At 43.2% G+C, this 27,897-nt stretch overlaps 1 protein-coding gene across 1 annotated transcript in view; it reads right to left on the bottom strand.

The window, feature by feature from the left end:
* Window positions 1–27,897, bottom strand: part of NALCN (sodium leak channel, non-selective) — a 1,129,711-nt gene that overhangs the window by 691,116 nt on the left and 410,698 nt on the right. The window contains exons 12-13 of the mRNA XM_033948885.1: window positions 9,342–9,509; window positions 4,981–5,172 (exon numbers count right to left, since the gene is read on the bottom strand). Of these exons, the coding sequence (XP_033804776.1) occupies window positions 4,981–5,172; window positions 9,342–9,509 (360 nt within the window). The remainder of the gene's footprint in view (window positions 1–4,980; window positions 5,173–9,341; window positions 9,510–27,897) is intronic.

Genomic DNA, 27,897 nt, shown 5'->3' with positions numbered 1-27,897 from the left:
AAGAAAATTTTTTTACATATCTAGTCGCGTTGAAACAATAGAGTTTGGAAAAATTCAAAACTCAGGTTTATCCTTCTATTGTAATTTTCTAATTGTTCAATTTTCCTTTGAAGAAACACCCTTTCTTTAATGAAGGAACCTGAGAGATTCTGTATAGAGGCAATTTCAACATCAATTTGATTAAATTTAGCATTAGTTTCCGTTTGTATATTTTGCACTGATGTTAACACAGTGGGACCCCTCATTTCGCGAAGGTGTCAGACTGTGGCGTTCACATCTGTGCTCACCACGTCTTCTGACGCTGGATTTGGTGGGAGTCAGACTCCGGCAGGGGATAGCGATGTCTCCAATCCCAAGAACTTGGCGGCTTCCTCAACCAAACTTAACACTGGGAAACCTCTTCCCTCCAAACTAGCCAGTGAGCTTGTGAGAAATCTGTCCAGGGCGAGGAAGGGTCTGCCCGAAGAAAGCCCTTGCATTTAGTATGGGGAATCACGAACTAAAAGTCCTCGGTAAAAGGTAATGTTGTCAAGTCAATAGCAAGGTAACGCAGAGCAGATCCATCTCACTGCTATCATGCCGCCGCCATTTTGTTTCTCCCTTTCTTCTGCTTGTTATGCCTCTCTCTATACAACCTGGCATCCTTCTGGCTACAGCCACTGCCTTGTCACACTGCTTCATCGCTTTCAGATCCTCAGACACTATCACTCCATGCATATCAAGTTCAAGTTTCAAGTTTCAAGTTTATTAACTTTTAATATACCGACCATCAACAGGTATCTGGTTGGTTTACAATAAAATATTTAAAAAGAAGAAAAAATAATAGATATTTAAAAATGATGAAAGTGAACATCAAAGACATTAACTGGACAGACTTGAAAGTGAGGGTAAAAAGGGAAAGGAGGTGAAAAGTTACATATTTTGAGAAGAGAAGGAGAAAGTGGGAGTAGGGTAAAACATATTGGGTGGGGGTCGCTTTTTTAAAACGGTTGGTTGAGTAAGAAAGGAACAGAAAAGAGAGAGAGAGAGAAAAAAAAGAACTCTAAACACAAGTAAAGGCGTCACGAAATAAAAAAGTCTTCAGGCTTATCTTGAATTTATCAAGATGTTGTTCATCTCGGAATTGCTGTGGTAGGGCATTCCACAACGTTGGGGCGACTACTGCAAAATTTATTTTCCGAGTGTAGAAGAAATCTTTTATGGAAGGAATTAGCAAGAGTTTCTGATCTGCTGACCTCAGAGTACGTAATGGGCATTGAGGAATGAGAAGCTTATCAAGATATGAAGGCTGATGAGAGAGTTTTATTTTAAAGGTCAGCAGGATGATTTTACAGGTGATACGATGTGTGATAAGGAGCCAATGTGCTTCTTTCAGAAGCGGGGTAACATGATCATATTTGCCTATTTTGTAAATGAGTTTTATTGCTGTATTTTGAATTAGTTGTAAGCGTCGGATTTCTTTTTGGGGGAGGCCGTTGTAAAGAGAGTTACAGTAATCTAGGTGGGAAATAACTAAAGAATGAACCAGAATTTTGATTGCATCTGTCTCTAGAATCGAAGTTAGTGAACGAATAAGGCGAAGTTTAAAGAAACAGATTTTTACAACCGAACTGATGTGATCATGGAAAGTAAGATCCTTGTCGATAATGACTCCTAATAGTTTTATTTTTGTTTCCATTTTTATAGGAATGGATTTGATAAAAATCTTTCCTGATAGAGACTCGCTGTTTTTGATTGGGAGTAAAAGGCCACATGATTTATCAATGTTGAGGGAAAGTTTATTTGTGTAAAGCCAGTCATTTATTGTGTCCAATTTATTATTTATATCTTTTATTTCTGAAATGTTTGAGGTATTGACTGGGTGAAGTAGTTGTATGTCATCTGCATAGGCAAAGATCGTGAATCCTATGGATTGTGCTAGCATAAGAAGAGGAGACAGAAAGATATTGAATAAGAGTGGGGATAGAATGGAACCTTGCAGGACACCATAGGTTTGTGATATAGATGGAGAAATTTCATTCTTTACATGAACTTTAAAACTACGTTCGTTAAAGTATGAAATGAACCATGAGAGAGCCGGACCTGTGATGCCACAGTCTTTAAGTCGGTTAATGAGGAGAGAGTGATCGATAGTGTCAAAGGCTGCAGACAGGTCAAGGGAAATAAGAAGAACAGATTTTTGATGATCACGATAGTAATGTATAGTTGAGACGAGACCTAGCAGTGACAGTTCAGTGGAATGTGAAGAACGGAAGCCTGTTTGACATGGATGTCAAGCATGGGTGTTGTCGATAAATTTTGTAAGTTGATTATGAATGATTTTTTCAGTTAGTTTAGAGATTGAGGGTAGGTTAGCGATAGGGCGAAAATTTGCCGGCAGAGAGGGATCTAAGTTGTGTTGTTTCAATTTTGGAATAACAAGGGCTGTTTTCCAAGCAGTAGGTACTAAGCTGTCAGAAAGAGACTTGGATACCATTTCCCAGATGAATGGGCCAAAGAAGGAAAATAATTTTTTAAGGAGCGAGGGGGGAATACTCTCCATAAGATTGTTGGAAGTATTTAAAGATTGTAAGATGAGGAGGAGATTTGCTAGTGAGGGCATTTTGAAGTTTGAGCAGGTGCTGAATGATAGATGAATAGAGTCATCAGGAATGTGAGGAGGAGAAGCTGGAGGAGAAGGTCCTAGATGTGATCTAATATCCTTGATTTTTGTATCAAAGAAAAGTGCCAGCTCGTTAGCAGATGGCTGCGTAGTTAGGGGTGAGGGTTTTTTTTTTTTTTTTAGAATATGTTGAAAGTGATTGAACTAGATTGAAAAGAGCGGAGGAATTGCAGGTGGAAGTGATAAGTTTAGAGCAGTATTCTTTCTTGGTTTGTTGAATGGCAGTTTTATAATAAGAGGCTTTTTCCTTAAACAGGATAAAAAGATTATTGCAGCGTGTTTTACGCCATTTATGTTCTACAGAGTGAAGTTGTCGGCGAAGAAGGGCAAGTTTATCGTTATACCAGGGTTGTTTGGGGTTTTTTTGAGTCTAACTTGGAGTGAGTTTTTTCTTGTTGAGGTGCCAGAAAGTCTATTAAGGATTTTGTAGAAGTTTCCCAGAGAGAGAATTGTTCATCAATAGAGAGGGAAGAGAAGTCGTCGAAGTTTAAGTTAAAGGAGTTCTGAATAGCGGAAAGGGTTATTTTATTAGTATTTCGGGGGGTGTAGGTATTTTTTTGTTGAGCATAACATAAGTGTACAGGGAGATCCAATTGCCAGTTAATTAAGATGTGATCTGACCAAGGGAGAGGATGAAATTGAAAGTTTTGAAAGAGATGGCTGATAGAAGTTGGACAGAATATCAGTCTCTTGCCTCCCAGCACATACATCTCCCTTGGATTTCTACTCTCCAAACTTATACTTTTTGCATTGACTTTTAGTTGCCATACATTAGACCATTCTTCCAACTTTTGCAGGTCCTTTTTCATGTTTTTCCACTCCCTCTGGGGTGTCCCCCCTGTTAAAAATCTTGGTATCCTCCGCAAAAAGTCAAGCCTTACCTTCTAACACTTCAGCATTGTCGCTTACAAACATATTGAACAGAATCAGCCCCAGCATCAATCCTTGAGGCACTCCACTACTCATCTTTCCTTCCTTTGAGCGAATTCCATTAACCACCACCCTCTAAGGTCTGTCCATCAACCAGTTTCTAATCCAGTTCACCACTTTGGGTCCTAACTTCAGCCTGTTGAGTTTGTTCAAGAGCCTCCTATGAGGAACCATGGCAACAGGCAGCTGTTTCTCAACCAATCAAATTCAGATCAGGGCCTTCATGGGGGTTCGGAGAATAAAAAGTGGAGAAAAAGCCTCAGTTCATCTTCATATGGCAAAAAACTCCACTTATAAACAACCATTAAGCAAGGTCCAAAATGTATCAGTTCACTCAGCAGTGAGAAACACTATAGTAGCTCTCGTATGAACCACCTCAAAAAAATCTAGCACGCCAAATAACAAAACTTCAAAAAAATGTGAGTAAAGCAAGCAGCACATATGAGTCTCAAATACATTTTGGACCTTGCTTAATGATTGTTTATAAGTGGAGTTTTTTGCCATATGAAGATGAACTGAGGCTTTTTCTCCACTTTTTTTTTTTGTGTGTGTGTGTTAAGTGAATGAGTGGGTCTTTGTATGAGTGCAGTGGGTAGACCTGGTAGTGTCTAGGTAGGTCCCTCCTATGGTTTCCAATAGGGCATAATTCATTAGTTTTAGGGGTTTTGTAAGTCCTTCCTGAGATTTTTTGGGGGTTCGGAGAATACCCAGCCCAAGCCCACAGCTTTTTTTTTTGTTTACTTTTTGTTTGATGCAGTTCGACTAGTTGAACAGGCTGCCTACTCAACAAATCAAAGTGCATCAAGCACAAAGTAAGCCAAAAAATAAAAAAGGATTTACTGAATCCCTTGAAAACTCTCACTGCACGCCACTGAAGTAACTCATGTGCTAAAGGCATCCAAGCAACATACTCTGTTTCTGGTGTTACTGAAGATGGTATGATAAGATAACCTGGACAAACTTTGAAAGAACCACTTGCCTGGCTAGGTAGCTGAAAGTGTAAAGGATGCATAATTAGGGAAACTTCTGACTGATAGTAGCTGACTATATTTCAAGATGTCAACTCCAATGGAAAAACCACCTAAGCAGAAGTAAAGGCTATCACTCGGTACAGGCGGAATAGAAATCACAAATGTAATGTAATGTAATGATTAGTGAATCTAGCCCTAAGTTAGGAATCTACAGTACATTGGCACACCCAGCTGATATAGATGCACTTTCTAGAATTTGGGTGAAGTACTTTATATAATCTCTTCTATGCATTGTAGAATACCTCCATCTCTTATTTCAATCCTTCATCATTGTTATGCAGGACAATTTATTTGACAACATTCATGCTACAAACAATAATAATAAAAAAAATTGATAACAGTCTTTTTTATTCTTACCCTGGGAAAAGTTGTAAATCTGTCCAATTCTTCAACAAAACAAAACATCTGTAAACTAATTGCTGACATTACTATTAAAAGGCTGGCTGTGAATACAACCAAACTTCCAAGCTTTTTTCCTGGTCCAAAGATCTTGTAGACAAAATCTTCCAGGGCAGGAGAAATTTTAATCAGTCGAACTACTCTAAGTACCTGCAAAGATAAAAACAATATTTGAGAATCTTTTCATTTTTATGGTTATACTTATTAACTTTATTGGGGTATAGTTATCAATGTGAGCCTACTATTAAAGTGTATTATTTCACTAATTCATGCTATTTTAGCAAAGGTTAAATTTTAAGCAATGAGACACTGTTATGTGTTATTCTACACTAACTTATAATATTTTAGCATAGATCCCATTTTATGCAATTAAATCTAGTTACTAATAACTGGGGTTAACAAAAAAAAAAATGACACAACTTAATGGTAGCTCATGTTGATAATTTCCTCCTTAAGATGTATTTTACTGTACTACTACCTAAATGGACATCACTAAAAATAGTGCTGATTTTGGTGCTATTTTTATAAAGAAGTGAATCACCAATTTAGATAGATTATTGAAGTAAGAATTGAGACATACAGGTCAGAGCATCTCAATTTTCATTCATATTTCTTTATTACCTTTTGAAGAAAGCCACAGCCATTTACAGACAGCAGCCACAAAGGGCAGTAGCAATGGGGCTTCATTCCTACCCCTATTAGGACGACCAGGAATACAGATAGGCCTGAGAGGGTCTGCCTATATTTCAGGGGGGGGATTGAGAGGACTCCTTTTGGGGGGGGCAGGGAGGAGGTCCTTGAGTCTTAGAGACTAGGAAGGAGGGGGCTGTTTTGGGAGACTAGGAGAGGGATCAGCAGTACAGTGGTACCTCGGTTTACGAGTGCACCGGTTTGCGAGTGTTTTGCAAGACGAGCAAAACATTTGCAAAATTGGCACCTCGGAAACCGAGCGTGGCTCGATTTACGAGCGCCCCCCCTGTGATCCAGCCCCCTCCACCCCGCGATCCGACACCTTCCCCCCATGATCCGGCACCCAACTCCCGCTATCCGGCACCCCCCCCCGCCACGATTGGGCACCCCCTGCCACTTCTTACCGTCTTCTGGGCCTGGGCACCGGCACCAGCATGTCCTGTGGGTTGGTGCCGGTGCCTAAAGATCTGCCTCCTCTTCTTGCTGGGCCTTGAGCATCTGCGCATGCTCAAGGCCTGCGAGTTCACGTTCTCTCCGACGTGAACTCGCAGGCCTTGAGCATGCGCAGATGCTCAAGGCCCAGCAAGAAGAGGAGGCAGATCTTTAGGCACCGGCATCAACGCACAGGACATGCCGGTGCCTAGGCCCAAATAACGGTAAGAAGTGGTGGAGGATGCCGGATCGTGGCGGGGAGGGGGTGCCGAATCGCAGGGTGTGGGGGGGGTGTGCCGGATCACGGGGGGGGGAGGGTGCCGGATCACAGGGGTGGCCTTCGGGGGGAGCAATGCCGGTTCTCGTGGGGGTGGGGGAACGTATCAAAGCGAGTTTCCATTATTTTCTATGGGGAAACTCGCTTTGATAAACGAGCATTTTGAATTACGAGCATGCTCCTGGAATGGATTATGTTCGTAATCCAAGGTACCACTGTACTTTAAAATCCAAAGCTAATTATGTGGATCCAGGCTGAAATTCAGTGCTAAGGCCCACATAGGGTTGTCAGATAAAATTTGCCTCTTTGCGGATGATACCAAATTCTGCAATAGTGTAGACACCCCTGATGGTGTGGATAACATGTGAAGTTTGAGGAATGGTATAAAATTTGGCAAAGATTTAATGCTAAGAAATGCAAAGTCATGTATTTGGGTTGCAAAAACCAGAGGGAATGGAACAGTTTAAGGGGGGGGAAGAACTTTTGTGCACAGAGAAGCTGGACGTGTGAGTGATAGAATGTGATGATCTTAAGGTGGCCAAACAGGTTGAAAAGGTGATGGTGACAGCTAGGATGCTTAGGTGCATAGGGAGACGAATGACCAATAGAAAAACGGAGATATTGATACACCTATATAAGATTCTAGTGTGATCTCATTTAGAATATTTTGTACAATTCTGGAGACCATACCTTCAAAAAGATATAAATAGGTTGGAGATAGTTCAGAGAAAGGCTATTAAAATGGTTGGTGGTCTGTCATACAGGCAGTGGTGTAGCGGGGGTGAGCGGCGCCCGGGGCAGTGATGCCCCTTTCCTGCCTCCCCTGATGCACGTGCGCACCTCTTCCCCATACATTTTTATTTTTGGCATGAGCAGCCACAAACTGGCTGCTCACATTGCTTTTGGTTATCTCTCTGACATCACTTCCAAGGTTCAGGTACCGGAAGTGACGTCAGAGAGAGCACCAAAGCGAGCAGCAAGTGCACGCTGCTCGTGCTGAAGTTAAAAAGGTACGGGGGGAAGGGAAGGAATGCACATGCGGCAGGAGGAATGGGAAGGGGTGGGGGGCAGAAAGCAGGAAGGGTGCCAGCTCCCCAAGGAAGATCGCACCTGGGGCAGACCACGCCACCCCTCCCCTACTATGCTACTGCATTCAGGGGCAGATTCAAAGATCTCAATATGTATACTTTGGAGGAAAGGCAGGAGAGGGGAGATATGATAGAGATGTTTAAATCCAAAAATAAAAAATGTTATTGTATAGTAAGGGCAGGCAGAGGAGGGAGGAGGAAGATAGAAAAAAGGAGAGAAACAGACAGAGAGAAGCATTGTTGATTGTTACTGGCTAGTTTAGCACCAGATATTCAGTGCTGGGCCATGTCTAGAACTGGGACTAAATATTGGAGCAAAAATTGGTGGGGTTGGCCTCTGGAGCCTATTCAGGTTCCAGCCAATATTCAGCCAGGGCCAACATAAGACACTTATGCAGGTTCCAGCTTAATATCAGCTGGGACCCACATAACTAGTTTTTAACTTCTAAGAATCTTTGATCCTCTTCCTGCCCTCCCCCTCACCAAGCCCTCCTCTTTTCTACCCTCTATCCCCAACCTGCCAAATTCAAAGCCCTCCCCTCAACCCCCTTCCCTAAGGTTTAGGTAGGCTCCCCTGGGCCCACTGTATCCCTGGGGGCAGGAGCAAAGCCCATTGCTCCTGTCCCTTGTGGCTGCCATCTGCAAATGGCTGACATGACCTCTGATGGTTTCATCACTGGAAAATCTAAGCTGGATGCTAGGAAACTTGATATAATGGTAAAAGAGAAAAAGATCAGAACGGCATTGAATATAGAGGTATCAGTCCTAAGAGATTTCTTGGTGAATCATGTAAAGAGATAGAAGATCTTCAAGCAAAAATAAATGTAGTCCAAAATCAAGCCGATGTGGTTGAAAGATACAGAAATATTTCCTATTATTTTGGGTGACAAAATAATAGGTGCAATGGAGAGTGACATAGTAATCAATACTTGAAAGCTCTTTATTAATATAATTCATATATAGGACTCAACACAAGCTGTGTTTCAGCTTTCATGCCTTCATCAAGAGTCCATATCAGATAATTCCCAAAAAAGGATTTATATGAGAATAAATAAAGAGCTCCTCTGTCATACTAAAAGAGAGGAAGATGACCCCTGTCTCGTTGATTCCTAGGGTGCCAGATCCAATAGAAGCAAGATGTATCGAGCTCTCCTCACTGTCTTACAAAATGGATACTGTTCTCTCCTAGAAGCTAAAGAAAGGCAGGCTTTTAGGGTGTGGACTGCCCAGCAGGAGAGATGGAAATCTCTCTAAGATACACACCATAAGAAAACAGCAGGCTGTCCCTCTGCATGTTGCTTTGATAAAACTTCTGCTTTTTGGATCTGACAAAGCCAGCGGCAGTACACAGAAGGAAATGCTCCTGCACCTGCCAATTCAGCTGCAGGGAAACAAAGAGCAGACTGGCAGAAAATGGGTGAGCTAGCAGGAGGGGGCAACGGCACAATTTAGAATGTGAGGGAGGGGGAAGAGAGTGATTCTGGATAAGTGGAGGAGAGACAATTGTATTAATCGCAGTAAAAATTTTAACACAAATATTTATTTTATTTATTTATTTCTAAAATGTCTTAACCGCCTATAACTAATCACATTATTAACATGTACAATCCTAGTATATATATATATATATATATATATATATATATATATATATATATATATTGCAGACCCCAGATGCAGGAGTTATACGCTGAAACATGGCTCGTGTTGGGTCAAAAGAAACTAGTCCCTATTCATTGAGGTCCTTTGTGCTTTTTTTTTTTTTTTGCTACCTTGTGTTTGGAGTGCTTTGTCCCTCTCTGTGCTAGATATTATAAAACCATATATTGTACCTGAAAATAGGTAAACTGAGAATGGTAGAGGTCTGGATAAATATGAAGAGTAGTTCCAACTACCAGCAGTAATTCAAATTTGTGGAGAGATGAACTAATATAACCAGTAAATCCTAAACACCAGATCTTCAGAAGAGCTTCCAAATCAAAAAGAACTGTAAATGCAACCTAGAAAATATAGAAAAGAAATAATAATTACTATTACTTTATAAATTAAAAAAATCCCAATACAATATAAATAACTTGATTTTACTCTAAAAGCAGTACATAGTATTTCTATAAAAAGAATGTCCAGTTCTATAGCCATAGAGGGCCATTTTAGAAATGGACGTGTAACCCCTGGCACAAGAGGCAGGCCAGAACACTATCATGTAAAAAGAGGGTAAATAGGACAAATAGAAATTACCCCTTTACCAGTATATTCAGGACTCTGGGACACCCCAATTCTTCCTCTTTCCTTTTTCTCCCCCACATGTGCAGCATCTTTCCTCCATCCCTTGTGCAGCAGGACACTTGCCCAGCTTCTCTTCCATCCCTCCTATCCCTCGTGCAGCAGGACCCTTACCCAGCTTCTACCCTTCCCTCCCTCTAATCCCTCATGCAGCAGGACCCTTGCCCAGCTTCCCTTCCCTCCCGTCCCTTGTGCAGCAGAAACCTTGCCCAGCTTCCCTACCTTCCCATCCCTTGTGCAGTAGAACCCTTGAGCGAGCACCCCTCCCGAGCACCTGCCCCCGCAGCCGAACCCTCATCCTTCCCTCCCTCCAATCCGAAACCCGCCGACCACAAACAAGCCCTAGAACATACCTCCCTAAGCAGCATCGGGCCGGCATCAGTCTAAACAGGCTGCTTCGACCTTGTCCGCCCGTGAAGTCACTCTGCCGCATTACTTATGTCATCAGTAACGCAGCAAAGTGAATTCACGGGCGGACAAGGCTAAAGCAGCCTGTTTAGAGTGCTGCCAGCCCGACGCTGCTTAGGGAGGTATGCACTAGGGCTCACTCGCAGTCTGCGGGGTTTAGATGGGAGGGAGGGAAAGATGGGGGTTCGATTGCAGCGGGGCAGGTGCTCGGGGGGGGGGGGCAGTGCTCGCTCAAGGGTTCTGCTTCATAAGGGATGGGAGGGAGAGAAGGGGAACTATTAGCGAATCCCGGGACTAGGGCTTATTTGGGGGTTAGGGCTTATATTAAGACCTACCCCCAAAGTCCTGCTAGGGCTTATTTTTGGGGTAGGTCTTATTTTCAGGGAAACACTGTAATATAACCTCATTGTATTAATAATCTACCAGGTAAAGTGCTCTCAAGTGGAGCATCTATCATCAATGATTGCTTCTTCATCTTTGGAGTAAGCTGTACATGGCTGATAACTGAGGTTACTGTTCCAGGTATCAACCTTAATGACTTGGGGGAAGAATACCAAAGAGGGTCCAAATCTTCTTCATGGGTCTGACAGCGGTTCTGCCCTGCTTTAACATAAGCCTCTTGGAACACTGGATGGATAACTCATTGACATAGTCAGGACCCACCATCTTTTAGCACTTTTGAGCATATCCATCTTATCGGGAGCTGCCCCAACCGAGCCCGACTGCTTCCGCAAGGGTAGGAGTTGGCCCAGGCGTGGGAGACCAGCTCTGCCCCCAATGGACCTGAGCATATCCATCTTATCGGAAGCTGCCCCAACCGACTACTGGTATGAGTCCACAATCCTTTCGGTATAGTAGAGGCAGAACCTCAGGTGGATACTGGTTTGGTATTGGAGCTGTTTGCCTTGTGGATCCTGATGAAGTTTACCTATGGTTTGGTGAGTTGAGTTTCATTCAGGGCTCTACTTTGCCCTATCTGGCCTGTGGGGTTACTGTTTTGTCAATGGCTTCCTTCTGTATACCTGTAGTCAGAAGTAGTCCTAGCCTTTTCCTTACTGTTAGGATAGTGTGTATTGGGAGATGTTTAAGTCTCCTTGTACTTCTTGTCATTTCAGAGTTATTTCTCTCTCGTTTACAAAATTGTGCCTCCTTCAGGGCTACAACTTCCTGGCACAGCTTAGCCACTAATGTTTGCAAATCCTTCTCTTGGTCCATAGTCACCACAGTAGCCATTACTTCTCTCTCAACCTTTGGAATAGGCATATTATCCCAGGACAAGCAAGCAGCCTATTCTCACATAAGGGTGATGTCATTGATGGAGCCCGGATGCGGAAGCTCACAAGCAGACTTGCTTGTAGAAACTAGAAGTTCTGAGTCAACCACACCGCGCATGCGCGAGTGCCTTCCCGCCCAGCGTAGGGCGCGTCTTCTCAATTCTCAGTTTTCCGCAGAGCAGAGCAGTCCATCTTTGACTCTCTGCATTTAACTTTTCAACTTCGTGCCTTCTCTACACCGCGGTTTGTGTTTTTTAATTCATGAATCGCTGTTCGTACTTTCTTTATTTTATTTCTAGTTAAAAAAAAAAATTATTTCTTCCGATCAGCTGCCGGGGCAGGCAGCTCGGCTGCAGCCCAGGGGCTTCGACCTTACAGCGGCTGTTTTTCCTTCTATGTCCCGGCCAGCAACAGGTTTCAAGAAGTGTAGCCAGTGTCAACATGCGATTTCTCTCACGGACCCTCACACTAGGTGCCTCAAGCGCCTTGGGCCACAACATCATCCAAAGTCATGCGAACGCGTGCTACTCTTCAACCTTGAGCCCTTAAACGTCATTTACTTTCAGTGGAGAAACTCTTCCAGATGGATTTGTCCACTTCTTCGACTCCGAAGCCGACCTCAGTCTCGCCTTCGACCTAGGGCACTCCTGCCTCCACTGCTTCGACTTCGAGCCTCATCAGATCTTCTTCGTGTGCAGCGGCTCTTTCCTCAACGACGTCTGCTATATCTTCCCGTGTTTCCTCAGGTCAGATAGCTCAGCAGACAGTTCTACCGGTAGTGCTTAAGGTGCCTAAGACTTCCAAGTCGAAGCACATTTCCACTGCCTCGGTGGAACCTCCAGCCAAGGCAGGTGGTCCAGCTTTAGTCCTGGATCCATCTTTGCTGGCTTCTTTCCAGACCATGTTAGAGCAGCAATTTGTTCAGTTCCTCACCAAAATGGGACCGAAGCTAGCTACTCTAATCCAGCCTGGGCATCCTGCAGACTCCCGCGAGGTCAAGCCTCTTCCTATGCCTCAGTCTGAATCTACACACTCTATGCAGGGAGCAGTCTCTTCGAGTGTCTGGTCTGGCATCTAAGCATGTGAAGCAAGCAGCAGATTCTTTGCCAGTGCCTCGAGAGGAATCCTCACACTCCATACAAGGAGTAGAGTCTTTGGGAGTGCATCGAGGTTCCTCCATCAAGCCTCTGGAACTTCGATTTACAGCCTTCAGTCCTATCCATTCTTTGGTGGCTTTGGCTGCTTCCCTCTCCAAGGCGAAGTCTCCTTGATCTTCGAGATCTGCTTCCAAGCATCGTTGTCATCGACAATCGAGGCCTTCATCGAGGCATCCTTCCAGGCATAGTTCTTCTTCTGGAGGTCACGAGGGATTGTTTCATGGAACAGCTGGTCACGGAACCAACACGGGGTGATGCCACTCTTGACCTAATCCTCAATGGACTAGGGGGACCCGCTAAGGAGGTGGCGGCACTAGCCCCACTAGGAAACAGCGATCACAACACGATCCAGTACAGGCTAGAAATTGGATCATCAAAGGTGAAAAGAACTACAACGACTGCACTTAACTTCAAAAAAGGGAATTATGATGCCATGAGGAAAATGGTGGGAAAGAAACCCAACGCCAGCGCAAGGAAGATGGAGTCCGTAGAAAATGCCTGGACCATACTCAAGGGCACAGTGCACGAAGCACAGAACCTGTGCATCCCCAAGTACAGGAAAGGGTGCAAAAAAAATAGAACAAAAAACCCAGTGTGGATAACAAATGCAGTGAAAAAGGCGATAAGTGACAAGAAAGCATCATTCAAAAAATGGAAAAAGGACAAAACAGAGGAGAACCAAAAAGGAATACAAAAAACACCAAAAGGAGTGTCATCGAGTGGTTAGGAAAGCAAAAAAAGAATATGAAGAGAGACTGGCAGGGGAAACAACAAACTTCAAATCATTCTTCAGGTACGTTAAGGGGAAGCAACCAGCAAGGGAGGAAGTGGGACCCTTGGATGATGGGGACAGAAAGGGAGTGGTAAAAGAGGAAAAGGAGATAGCTGACAGGCTAAATAAGTTCTTCACGTCAGTTTTCACGAGGGAGGACACAACCAACATTACGGAGCCCAAGGAGATCGTAAAAGGAGAGCAGGATGAAAATCTGGTCCAGCTAGAGGTGAGCAAGGTGGATGTCCTCAAGCAGATAGACAGGCTAAAGAGCGACAAATCGCCAGGTCTGGATGGCATTCACCCAAGGGTACTCAAGGAACTAAGGAACGAAATAGCTGAGCCACTTCGACAAATATGCAACCTATCCCTAAACACTGGAGAGATTCCGGAAGACTGGAAAATAGCAAATGTCACGCCCATCTTCAAGAAAGGCTCAAGGGGAGACCCAGGAAACTACAGGCCGGTGAGCTTGACCTCGGTCCCGGGAAAGATGATGGAAGCGCTGATTAAAGACAGCATCTGGGAACACATCGACAACTATGGGCAGCTAAAGTCAAGCCAGCATGGCTTCTGCAAGGGCAGGTCATGCCTCACGAACTTATTATACTTCTTTGAGGGGGTAACCAGCCAGGTGGATAAAGGGGAATCCATAGATATCATTTACCTTGACTTCCAAAAAGCCTTCGACAAGGTGCCACACTACTACTAAGGAAGCTATGGAACTATGGGGTGCAAGGGGAGGTCCACCGATGGATCAAAAACTGGCTGGCGGACAGGAAACAGAGGGTTGGCGTAAAGGGACATTACTCAGACTGGCAATGGGTCATGAGCGGAGTTCCACAGGGGTCGGTGCTGGGACTGCTCCTATTCAATATATTCATTAACGACCTGGAGGCAGGGACAAAATGTGAGGTTATTAAATTTGCGGATGACACCAAACTATATCGCAAGGTCAATAACATGGAGGACTGCGAAGATCTCCAAAAAGATCTGACAACACTGGAAAAATGGGCCAAAAAGTGGCAAATGAGTTTCAACATAGGGAAATGCAAGGTCATGCATATAGGGAAAAAACCCACGATGTTCACTTACAAAATGGGGGGATCAGCGCTAGGGGTGAGAGACCTTGAAAGAGACCTGGGAGTGATGGTAGACACAGCATTGAAGGCGTCGGCGCAGTGTGCCACGGCCTCAAGGAAAGCAAACAGAATGTTGGGTATCATTAAGAAGGGTATCACGACCAGGACAAAGGAAGTCATCCTGCCACTGTATCGTGCTATGGTGCGCCCGCACCTGGAGTACTGTGTTCAGTTCTGGTCGCCGTACCTCAAGAAGGACATGGAGGTACTTGAGAGGGTCAAGAAAAGAGCAACTAAGCTAATAAAGGGCATGGAGGACCTCTCATATACTGACAGACTGAAAAAGCTAGGGCTTTTCTCCCTGGAAAAGCGGAGACTTAGAGGAGACATGATAGAAACCTTCAAGATCATGAAGGGCATAGAAAAAATAGACAGGGACAGATTTTTCAAATTAAGGGGATCAATAAGTACAAGGGGGCACTCAGAGAAATTGAAAGGGGAGAAGTTTAGAACAAACGCCAGGAAGTTCTTTTTCACACAGAGGGTGGTGGATAGATGGAATGCACTACCAGAGGATGTGATAAACAGGAGCACGTTACAGGGGTTCAAAGAAGCTTTGGATAGGTACTTAGAAGACAAAGGGATTGAGGGGTACAGATAAGAGTAAAGGTAGATTATAGGGATGGGATTAGAGGTAAGTTACAAAATTAATCAGGGACCACTGTTCAGGCACTAGGCCTGATGGGCCGCCGCGGGAGCGGACCGCTGAGCAAGATGGACCTCTGGTCTGACTCAGCGGGGGCAACTTCTTATGTTCTTATGTTCTAAGGAGCACCCTTCCTCAACTAAGCCTCGATCTACACCTACTTCTACTAGACCAACGACTCATCGTTCAAGGTCTCCACTTCCACTCCTCGAGGACTCAACAGCTTCCATAGCCTCGTCCAAGTCTCCCTATTCTTTTGATACCTTTTTTCCAGCCGAAGCTTCATCTTTGACCCAGGCTGCCTTAATGACCTCGAGTCCTTCTCGAGGCAAGGCATTACCGGATCAGCTATCTTTCTCCTCTTTTCTTCGTCAGATGGCTGTGGACTTGGACCTTCAATTGGATGCTGGTTCCAAATACTCTAAGGAGTATCTCGAGGTCATACATCTTCCTTAACCTCCAGCAGAGTTACTTAAGCTTCCTATTCACAAGCTTTTGTCTCAGACTTTTACCTGATGTCTGGAGACTCCTTATGCAATTCCAGCTATTCCAGGCAAATTGGACTCCAGATATAAAACTTTTAATTGTAAAGGATTTGAGAATTCTCAGTTATCTCACCAATCCCTGCTTGTGGAGCCTTCCTTGAAAAGATCCCATCCTTCCAAGGGTTTATGCTACAGTTCCTCCTGGAAGAGAAGGGAAAACTATAGACAAGTTTGGACGTCGCATATATCAAAATGCTATGATGTCATAGAAACATAGAAAATGACGGCAGATAAGGGCCAGGGCCCATCTAGTCTGCCCACCCATGACCCTCCCTTATCTTTCTCTGTGAAGAGATCCCACGTGTCGATCTCATTTAGTCTTAAAATCAGGCACGCTGCTGGCTTCAATTACGTGTAGTGGAAGACTGTTCCATCGATCAACCACCCTCTCGGTGAAGAAGTATTTTCTAGTGTCGCTATGCAATTTCCCGCCCCTGATTTCCTGCCCTCTTGTTGCTGTGAGACCTTTGAAAAAGATGATATCCTCCTCCGCCTCGATACGGCCCCTCGATACGTCCCCATTTTGTCACTTATTTTGAGTTCCTCATTGCTCTTTTGCCTAAATTTCTTACTTATTTATTTATTTATTTATTATTATTTTTTTTTTTATTTATTTAAATTTTTCAAATAAACAACAATTGTGCTTATCAGGCAATATATGATATTAATACATCCAATCTTTCTTTTAGTAATTATAATAATTCAAAAAAAAAAATAATACAGAAATAAATCCATTTTCATTATTGGATCAATATATTAACAAAAAGGAAAAAACCAAACTTTTAACAAAGTCCTCAATAAAAGAGGAAGGAGACAAAGAAAAAGAAATTCTTCCAGGAAAGATCACATATTAAATATTTAAAGGAAATTAAGTGACAACCGATGGTTAATAATAATGATAGACTTGAGTTATACCGAAAATCACTATGGCGCAAATGAAACACCTTTACCTTCTAGAAAGAAACGTAGCTGCTGTGAATCATAAAAAATATATCTATTGTTTTGAAATACAACAAAACATTTACAAGGAAATCTTAACTGAAAAGAAGCTCCTAATGATAAGACTTTTTCCCGATGTGTAAGAAATTCTTTCCTTCTAGTCTGAGTCCATTTTGAAACATCCAGATATATATATATTCTTTCTCCCAAAAAAGAAACTTGTTTTAGACCATAATATAATTTCAGAATCATTTCTTTGTCCTGATGAAATACCAAAGATACTATCAGTGTAGCTCGTCCGGACACTTCAATATTTGATGATTCCAAGAAAATTGTTAAATCTTGTTCAGTAGTTGTTTCAGGCTCTTTTATTGTCCTTTTTAGATAATAAATCTTTTGCAAAGGTGGTATATTCGTTTCCACAATTTTTAATATGGAAACCAGGAAATCCTTAAATAATTCCCTAGGGGTTTTAAATTTAGACATAGGAAAATTTAAAATCCTCAAATTTAAACTCCATATTAGATTCTTCTTTGTCAACGCAAAAGCATTTTAATTCCTCAAATTTGTCGGGATGGCAAAACATATTACATCCATAAATTTTTGACTTGTTCTTCTGACTATGTAGTAGAGAATGACACGGTGAAAAAATTGGTCCCCGTCACCGCCCCGTCCCCGTCTCACCATCCCCGTCACCGCCCCGTCCCCGTCTCACCATCCCCGTCACCGCCCCGTCCCCGTCTCACCATCCTCTTCACCGCCCCGTCACCGCCACTGCCACCCCATTCACCGCCCCGTCACCGCCACTGCAATCCCATTCACTTTTCTTTATTTACGTATAAAGGAAACATTCTTTAAAACTTTAAAACTTAGTTAAATATTTGTTAATAACTATACAAAAACAAAACACGCAGAGAAAAAATTAATTAATATAAATTCCCTGACTTCCCTGCACTGTCCCCCCTTGAAGGTCTGTCCCCATCCTGAAAGCCTGATGCCCTCCCCCCCCCGACGTCCGATACATCCCTCCCCCCGAAGGACCACCGACTCCCCAACAATATCGGGCCAGGAGGGAGCCCAAATCCTCCTGGCCACGGCGACCCCCTAACCCCTTCTAGGCATGGACCTTTTCTATTTGGACAAAAATTGACAGGTATAATTCTGCTCAGGCTTTGAGTTCTAATCAAGTAGGTCTCTAGAGGGTCCTCATTTGCAGTGGAGTAGGGTCAGAGCATTTTAAGCCACTGGACTGCACTTGAGAAATCAAGTGCCAGTTGATACAAGTTAGAATCAAATATTTGGCATTTTCTGAACTAACTAGACTGAAGCTGGTGTGTGACATTTTTCTTTTACATTGGTTTTTGTTTTTGTCTAAAGAATGATGATAGAAGGTGACAAGGTGCCTATGCCATAAATCTTAAAGGTGTTCCATGCACATGACCTGGATGATGAGTGGAATGGGCATAGATGGCAGTGTTACTTAAGGCTTTTGTTTATGCTTATAGATTTTATTTACGATTAATATGAACCACAATGGGTACAGCTTTTAACATTTTTGATTTGATTTTCTCATCTCTTTCAATGGTCTTGCCACTAAGAATCCTCCTGGCCACGGCGACCCCCTAACCACACCCCGCACTACATTACGGGCAGGAGGGATCCCAGGCCCTCCTGCCCTCGACGCAAACCCCCCCCCCCCCAACGACCGCCCCCCCCAGCCGACCCGCGATCCCCCTGGCGACCCCCACGACCCCCCCCACCCCCCTTCCCCGTACCTTTGGTAGTTGGCCGGACAGACGGGAGCCAAACCCGCCTGTCCGGCAGGCAGCCAACGAAGGAATGAGGCCGGATTGGCCCATCCATCCTAAAGCTCCGCCTACTGGTGGGGCCTAAGGCGCGTGGGCCAATCAGAATAGGCCCTGGAGCCTTAGGTCCCACCTGGGGGCGCGGCCTGAGGCACATGGTCGGGTTGGGCCCATGTGCCTCAGGCCGCGCCCCCAGGTGGGACCTAAGGCTCCAGGGCCTATTCTGATTGGCCCACGCGCCTTAGGCCCCACCAGTAGGCGGAGCTTTAGGATGGATGGGCCAATCCGGCCTCATTCCTTCGTTGGCTGCCTGCCGGACAGGCGGGTTTGGCTCCCGTCTGTCCGGCCAACTACCAAAGGTACGGGGAAGGGGGGTGGGGGGGTCGTGGGAGTCGCCAGGGGGATCGCGGGTCGGCTGGGGGGGCGGTCGGAGGTTCTTGGGGGGGGCGGTCGTTGGGGGGGAGGGGGGTTTGCGTCGAGGGCAGGAGGGCCTGGGATCCCTCCTGCCCGTAATGTAGTGCGGGGTGGGGTTAGGGGGTCGCCGTGGCCAGGAGGGTTTGGGCTCCCTTCTGGCCCGATATTGTCGGGAAGTCGGCGGTCCTTCGGGGTGGGGGTGCGAGTGGTCCTGCCGGGGGGGGGGGGATGTATCGGACGTCGGGGAGTCGGCCGGGCAAGAGGGCTTGGGCTCCCTCTTGCTCCGATCGCGGGTGCGGGTGGGAGCGCGTGCGAGCGGTCGTTCGGGGTGGGGGTGCGAGCGGTCCTGCTGGGGGGGTGAATCGGGCGTCGGGCGGTAAATAGCGGTTCCTAGAAGGGGGTACATTGGCCCGCGGGGACAAACCTGTTCACCGTTTCCGCGGTCGGTGAATGGCCTTGTCCCCGTCACCGCAGCGACTGCTAGTTTTCTTCCCCGTTTTCGGCGGTGACCCGCGGCTTAAATGCGGTGGCCGCGGGTAAACCGTCACCGTGTCATTCTCTACTATGTAGTCTATATCATTGTTTGTCCCTGCAAAAAAATGTATGTAGGAATGACGACTAGAAATTTTAAAACTAGAATAATAGAACATAAATCCAACTTAAAGCGCAATAGGATTACAGCTCCTTTGGTAGAGAATTGCTCTTTTGTACAACACAAATTTGAGGAATTAAAATGCTTTTGCGTTGACAAAGAAGAATCTAATATGCGGGGGGGAGATAGGAAGAAACGCTTGTTACAAAAAGAGATCCGTTGGATCTATAAAACAACACTGTAGATTGGACAGTCTTTTTCTAAATCTTTTTCTAAATTTTTCTGAATTTTCTAATACTTTATATGTGAATTTGACATTTATTAACGATTTTCCCATTTGCGCATGCGCTGTGATTTTTGTAACTGGGTCTAGAATTTCCTTTAAAAGCGCATGCACTAGTGTTCGCCGAGTGCTAGCGCCATTTTGCCTCGTTAAACCGAGTCGAGATTTAAGTAAGTAACATGCACTCTGTCCACATTTTATTACATTTTCATACTAAAATTGCACAGTAAGTCCTTCCTTTTAAATTGATTTAAGATGGTTTTAATTTTAATGAGTGGTATATTTTTATATTTGTTTTAGAATCCTGACCCCTGAAGAAGCCAAATGGTGAAACGGGTCCCCGTAGGGTTTTGATACTGCTACAACATCACTAAGATAAGTGTGTTGTTTATTGCCACTAAGATAAGTGTGTTGTTTATTGCCACATTATTTATTCATTTAAAGTATGTATTTATAAACGTTTATTTGAAGCACTTAGAGCACTTTTTGAGTTTCATTCTGTACTCAGTGATTGATACCTATACCTGCGAATTTGGTTGTTGAAATCTCTGATGATTTACCAAGCAGGTGTCTGCGAGTACAGTTTGGATACACCTTCTTAAACCTTAGATTTTACAAGTCTATATTGATTTGATCTTGTTATATTTTAGACTTATTTCATTGTATTTTGGATTAAGTATTTTTACTATTTTTGACAATGGTATCGGAAGGATGGAAATCTGTATTTAGCTTTTCATCTGACAGAGTGGGAAAACTCATTGATGTACCCACTCAATTTGATTTACCCAAGTCTATGGACTCCCAATCTCCAGCTTGGTTTGAGGTGAATAAATTGTTTAAATCTATGATCAGCATGGAAGTTAATAGCGACATGCTGATCGAGTACTGTAAAAAAGAACGAATACCCCTGGGATTAAGAATTTTAAAAGCTCCACAAATTTTTAAAACTGATGTGTCTTTTTTGGACACATGGAATAAGATTCTCAATAAGTGTGCCTTGGATTTGATGCTCCTTATTATTGAAAACATCCTGAAGGAGATAAATACAAGCAAAATAGAATTGGATAAGAACATAAGTTTACTAAAAACTACCAATACAGATCAAGATTTTTCTGTTAATTTTAAGAAACTTAATGATGAAATGGACACTTTTTGAGAGAATTTAAAGAAAGGAAAGCTTTGAAAATTCAAACGTGATGAGAACGACTATGTCAATCAAAAAATTTACCCCTGGATGAACAGTACAGATACAAATGAGACAGTCCAACAAGGAGCTACTAGCTCTGATATTTCATCCTTTTCCTCATCCTCCAGTGGAAACAATGATTCACGTTTTTTACACAGAGGCCAAGGGCTGAAAAGAGGAAGAACAAGAGGAAGGGGTGCACAATGCCAGAGACCCAACACCCGATCCCAAGCCAGGAGAAACCAGTGGTAGTTAACATCTCCACCAAGGTGTTTTCTCCTGCTTAGGTAAAAGTTTTATCTTTGGGTTTATCTTTCGTACCTTCCACTTTATTTAATGACGTGCAGTTTCATATAGATTTAGAAAAACTGATAAGGAAATTACAACTAAAAGTTTTTCTCCATGATGTTCCCTCTGCATACAATCATACCGTCATACCACCTAAGAGTTTATGGTATCCTCCAATACCAGTAGACCCCATCGTACAATCCTTCAAGCAATGTGTCTTGAAAGATGTTGAGACCTGGAAAAACAAGAATCAACACATGTACAGTTATAACAATCTCAACTGGGAAGAGAGACAAGCTCTAAAAATGCTTTCAAATGATCGGTCTATTACCATCACTAAAGCTGATAAAGGAGGAGCGGTGGTAGTTCAAGACACTGAGAAATATCAGAGGGAAATCATGAGGCAATTAGGAGATCTTAATGTATATGAATCTTTGCTTTTCAACCCAACAAAAAAACTACAGAGATCGATTCAACAATTAACCAACTTGGGCCTCCTTAAAGGATTCCTTACCCATAAAGATTACAGATATTTGAATCCAGTGAACCCATTGTTCCAATTTTTTACACGCTACCGAAGATACACAAAAACATGTTGGACCCCTCTGGGCGTCCAATAATGTCCTCAAAACGTTCCTTATTAGAGCCGCTTTCAAGCTTTGTTAATGAATTTCTTAAATATGAAGTGATAAAAGCACCTTCCTATATTAAAGACACGAAAGACATCATGCTCAAACTTGATAACATCTCTGAAGACAACTTTCCATGTACATTAGTCACCTTAGATGTTGTATCTCTTTACACTTCTATTCCCCAAAGTGAAGCTCTCAGTATCATTAGAAATGTTTTGGAAAATAGAGATAGACCTCACTTCATACCGACTGATTTTATATTAAATTTGGCACGAATTGCCATGAAAGAAAATTTTTTCCTTCATGATCAAAAATTCTATAAACAAAAATCAGGAGTTGCCATGGGGGCGGTTTTTGCTCCTTCAGTCGCTAATTTGTACATGTCCAAGTTCGAAAGAATTTGGATACAGAATTCTCCTTTTGAGATGAATATCATCAAATGGTATAGGTACATTGACGATGTCCTAATGTTGTGGAAGGGTTCAGAAAAAAGTTTAAAACTCTTTTTCCATTGGTTAAACAATTGTGATGAGAATATCAAATTCACCACTAAGTATTCCATCAATCAGATAGAATTTTTAGATCTGAAAATAATACAAACTACCAATAGTTTTGAGTTTGATATATTTCTGAAACCCACAGATAGGAATACATTCTTGAATTATAACAGCTGTCATCCTGTTAGCCTGAAGAAAAACTTACCCTTTTCACAACTTTTACGCATCAAAAGGAACTGTACAAATGAAAAAGATTACATCAAACACTCTAAACGTTTCCTATATAGACTGGAAGATAGAAGCTATCCTAAAAGAATCCTTAAACAATCACAAAAAAGAGCGAAACACATTCACAGAGAATGGCTCATGGGTGACAAAGTTGAACCAACGGCTAAAGATCAAAATGATGAGATCATGACGTGTGTCTTGAAATACTCGAGTGATGGAAGTGAGATAGCCAATATTTTTAAGAACAATTGGAAGATCATTCAAACAAATAAAATTTTTGACAAGATCGATCTAAGAGTGGCTTTCTCTAGAGATCGCAATTTGAAAGAAATTCTGTCATCTACAAGAAATATAAAGAAAGCAGAGCCAAACAAAAGACTGTTACCCAAAGGCTTCCACAGATGTGGCGACTGTAGCATTTGTGCTATAACGGTGTCTCAAAATCATTTTGTCAATCCTCGGGATGGCAAAACATATTACATCAATAAATTTTTGACTTGTTCTTCTGACTATGTAGTCTATATCATTGTTTGTCCCTGCAAAAAAATGTATGTAGGAATGACGACTAGAAATTTTAAAACTAGAATAATAGAACATAAATCCAACTTAAAGCGCAATAGGATTACAGCTCCTTTGGTAGAGCATTGCTCTTTTGCACAACACAAATTTGAGGAATTAAAATGCTTTTGCGTTGACAAAGAAGAATCTAATATGCGGGGGTGAAATAGGAAGAAACGCTTGTTACAAAAAGAGATCCGTTGGATCTATAAACTTCAGACCTTGACACCCGATGGATTAAACAACACTGTAGATTGGACAGTCTTTTTCTAAATCTTTTTCAAAATTTTTCTGAATTTTCTAATACTTTATATGTGAATTTGACATTTATTAACGATTTTCCCATTTGCGCATGCGCTGTGATTTTTGTAACTGGGTCTAGAATTTCCTTTAAAAGCGCATGCGCTGGCGTTCGCCGAGTGCTAGCGCCATTTTGCCTCGTTAAACCGAGTCGAGATTTAAGTAAGTAACATGCACTCTGTCCACATTTTATTACATTTTCATACTAAAATTGCACAGTAAGTCCTTCCTTTTAAATTGATTTAAGATGGTTTTAATTTTAATGAGTGGTATATTTTTATATTTGTTTTAGAATCCTGACCCCTGAAGAAGCCAAATGGTGAAACGGGTCCCCGTAGGGTTTTGATACTGCTACAACATCACTAAGATAAGTGTGTTGTTTATTGCCACTAAGATAAGTGTGTTGTTTATTGCCACATTATTTATTCATTTAAAGTATGTATTTATAAAAGTTTATTTGAATCACTTAGAGCACTTTTTGAGTTTCATTCTGTACTCAGTGATTGATACCTATACCTGCAAATTTGGTTGTTGAAATCTCTGATGATTTACCAAGCAGGTGTCTGAGAGTACATTTTGGATACACCTTCTTAAACCTTAGATTTTACAAGTCTATATTGATTTGATCTTGTGATATTTTAGACTTGTTTCATTGTATTTTGGATTAAGTATTTAAACAAAAGGGAGGGACAGGATCTGCCTCCCTTTGTCAAGAAGCTCTGAAGGTTTGGGACTGGGAAATGCACAACACCTTCCTCAAAGCTGTCTACATCCAAGGGGTGAAAAATTGCTTGGCGGACAACTTGAGTCGTCTTCTGCAACCTCACGAATGGACTCTCCATTCCTCGCCTCTTCATCACATTTTTTCACAGTGGGGAACACCTCAGATAGACCTCTTTGCAGGTCCCCACAACAACAAACTGCCTCAGTTCAGCTCCAGGATATACTTTCCTCATCGCCTCGAGGTAGATGCTTTTCTTCTGGAATGGACAAATCTCTTCCTCTATGCATTCCCTCCATTTCCTCTCATTCTCAAGACTCTTGTCAAGTTGAAGAACGATTGTGCCACAATGATTCTGATTGCTCCTCGGTGGCTGAGACAACCTTGGTACTCCCTTCTACTTCAACTCAGCAGCAGGGAGCCATACCTTCTACCAGTTTTTCCTTCTCTGCTTACACAGAGTCAAGGATCTCTGCTTCATCCCAACCTGCAGTCTCTACACCTGAGAGCTTGGTACCTCTCAACATAACTCCTCTTCAGTTTTCTCAATCTGTAAGAGACATTTTAGAGGCTAGGAAGCCTACCACTAGACAATGCTTTCACCAAAAATGGACTAGATTTTCTACGTGGTATTTTTCTCACGACAAGGAGCCTCAACATTCCTCCTTATCTTCTGTTTTGGACTATCTTTTGCACTTATCCACTTCTGGCCTCAAGTCTACATCGATCCGAGTCAATCTCAGTGCAATTGCTGCTTTCCATCAACCTATTGAAGTGAAACCCCTCTCTGCTCATCCGGTGGTTTCCTGATTCATGAAAGGACTTTTCAATGTCAAACCTCCTCTCAAACCGCCTCCGGTGGTTTGGGACCTCAATATTGTTCTTGCTCAATTGATGAAGCCTCCATTTGAACCAACATATATGGCTCATCTGAAGTATCTCACTTGGAAAGTGGTTTTTCTCATTGCCCTCACCTCTGCTTGAAGAATCAGTGAACTGCAAGCTTTAGTTACTGATCCACCTTTCACTGTCTTCCATCATGACAAGGTGGTCCTCCGTACTCATCCTAAATTCCTCCCTAAGGTGGTTTCGGAATTTCATCTCAACCAATCCATTGTTCTTCCAGTATTTTTTTCCAAAGCCTCATTCTCATCCTGGAGAATCAGCTCTTCATACTCTGGACTGTAAACGTGCTTTGGCCTTTTATTTGGAACGTACAAAATCACACAGAACTGCTCCTCAACTTTTTGTCTCCTTTGATCCGAACAAGTTGGGACATCCCATCTCTAAGCGTACCATCTCCAACTGGATGGCTGCTTGTCTCTCATTCTGCTATGCCCAGGCTGGATTACCCCTACACAGTAGATTCACAGTCCATAAAGTCAGAGCAATGGCAGCTTCAGTAGCTTTCCTCAGATCTACACCTATTGAGGAAATTTGCAAGGCTGCTACTTGGTCCTTGGTTCATACTTTCACTTCTCACTGTTGTCTGGATGTTTTCTCCAGACAGTTTGGCCAGACAGTATTACAAAATTTATTCTCCTAAATTGCCAACACTCCCACCATCCAATTCTGGTTAGCTTGGAGGTCACTCATATGTAAGAATAGGCTGAGACATGATAACTGCTGATCATGTGGAGCAGGCTTCATCTTAGGTTGCATCCGCAGGAGTTTCGTCAGCCGGAAGCCTGAAGTCATAATGCCATTATACAGAACCATGGTGAGACCTCATTTGGACTACTGTGTGTAATTCTGGAGGCCACACTACTGAAAAGACGTGCTGAGAGTAGAGTCGGTGCAAAGGATGGCCACCAGGATGGTCTCGGGGCTCAAGGATCTATCGTTCGAGGAAAGGCTAAAAAATTTGCGGCTGTACTCACTCGAGACGTTTAAGTATATTACCGGCCATATCGAAATGGAAGAAGAGATTCTCTTTCTCAAAGGACCCTCAGCCACTAGAGGGCATCCGCTCAAACTCAGGGGCGGGAAATTTCATGGCGACACCAGGAAATATTTCTTCACCGAGAGAGTAGTTGATCCTTGGAACGAGCTCCCGGTGCAGGTGATCGAGGCAAACAGCATGCAAGAATTTAAGAGCAAATGGGATGCCCATGTGGGATCCCTTAGAGGGTTAAGCCAAGGGAACCTGTCACCAGGAGTGGGATCCCTAGGATAGTAGACTTGGGGATGGGTCAGTAGAGTGGGCAGACCTGATGGGCTATGCCCCTTATCTGCCGTCATCTTCTATGTTTCTATGTTTCTATATGTTTCATATGTGAGAATAACTTCCTGCTATCCCTGGATAACACCTGTTACGGTTAACTGTGCTGTACTACCATGTGTTCTAAAGCAGTGTTCTTCAACCTTTTTACACCCGTAAACCGGCAGAAAAAAAAGAATTATTTTGTGGACCGGCAAACTACTAAGACTAAAATTTAAAAACCCTGTTTCCGCCCCATCTCCGCGAGCTCGGTCCCCACAAATCATCTGATCCCATCCACACAAGCCTCAGTTATGATTTTATATTGAATGTATTTTATTAAAGTATAAAAAGAAACAATATTCTGTACAATTGTCATTTTATAAATACAAATAATTCAGAGCAAGGATCAACAAAACCCCTGTCTCCCCTCCCCTTCACATATATCCCCTCTACTATCAAGAAAACTGAACAAGCCAAATTATTACAGAATGCTACACAGAAATATCATGCTAACAGAATACTACAGTCACACATGACAGGAATAGTTTTAGGGGAGTGCAACTAGGGCAACTGCCTGTCAGAGAGCGCCCTAAGCCAGCTGGAAGCTAAAGAAGCACTGCCTGGGTTTTGCAGTCCCCAGTTATGTCTAACACCAGCTCTAGCAGGATATATATTTCAAATCTGATATATTCTAATCACAAAATAGAAATAAATTATTTTTTTCTACCTTTTGTCGTCTCTGGTTTCTGCTTTCAATCTTCTTTTCACTCTCTTCCTTCCAGCTGCCCTCTCTGTCTCTTCAATCCAGCATCTGCCCCTTCCATCCACTGTCTGTCCTCTCCCCCTTCCATATGGTATCTGTCTTCTTTCTATGCCCCTCTCCCCTTTCTATCCAGCTTGTGCCCCCTCTCTCCTTTTTACATGATTCATTCCAGCTTCACTGCTCTCATTTTTATCTCTCCTACACCAGATCTATCATCATTGTTCCTCTCTGCTTATTTTTCTGCTGACCCCTTCCTATCATCAATCTCTCTACTTTCTCATGCCTGTGTCTACCCTTCCCCTCCTCTAATCCCTCTGCCAGCTGTTTCCTTCCTTTTTTCATTCTCCCTTCCCTCCTCCTCCTGTCCAGCAGTAACTCTCTTCCCTTCCTCCCCTCCCAGCAGCATCTCTCCTTCTCCCTCTCCAGTAGCAGCTGTCCCTTTTTTCCCTTGCCCAGCAGCTTCCCAGATTCATTTCCCTCCTCCACTCCCAGCAGCATCTCTCCTTCTCCCTCTCCAGTAGCAGCTGTCCCTTTTTTTCCTTGCCCAGCAGCTTCCCAGATTCCTTTCCCTCCTCCCCTCCCAGAAGCATCTCTCCTTCTCCCTCTCCAATAGCAGCTATCCCTTTTTTTCCCTTGCCCAGCAGCTTCCCAGACTCCTTTCCCTCCTCCCCTCCCAGCAGCATCTCTCCTTCTCCTTCCCTCCAGGTCCAGTAGCAGCTGTCCCTTTTTTTCCCTTGCCCAGCAGCTTCCCA

This window comes from Geotrypetes seraphini, chromosome 6 (assembly GCF_902459505.1).
Source record: "Geotrypetes seraphini chromosome 6, aGeoSer1.1, whole genome shotgun sequence".
Classification (NCBI taxonomy): Eukaryota; Metazoa; Chordata; class Amphibia; order Gymnophiona; family Dermophiidae; genus Geotrypetes; species Geotrypetes seraphini.
The sequence above is the reverse complement of the archived record's forward strand: the minus strand, read 5'-3'. Positions and strand labels throughout refer to the sequence as shown.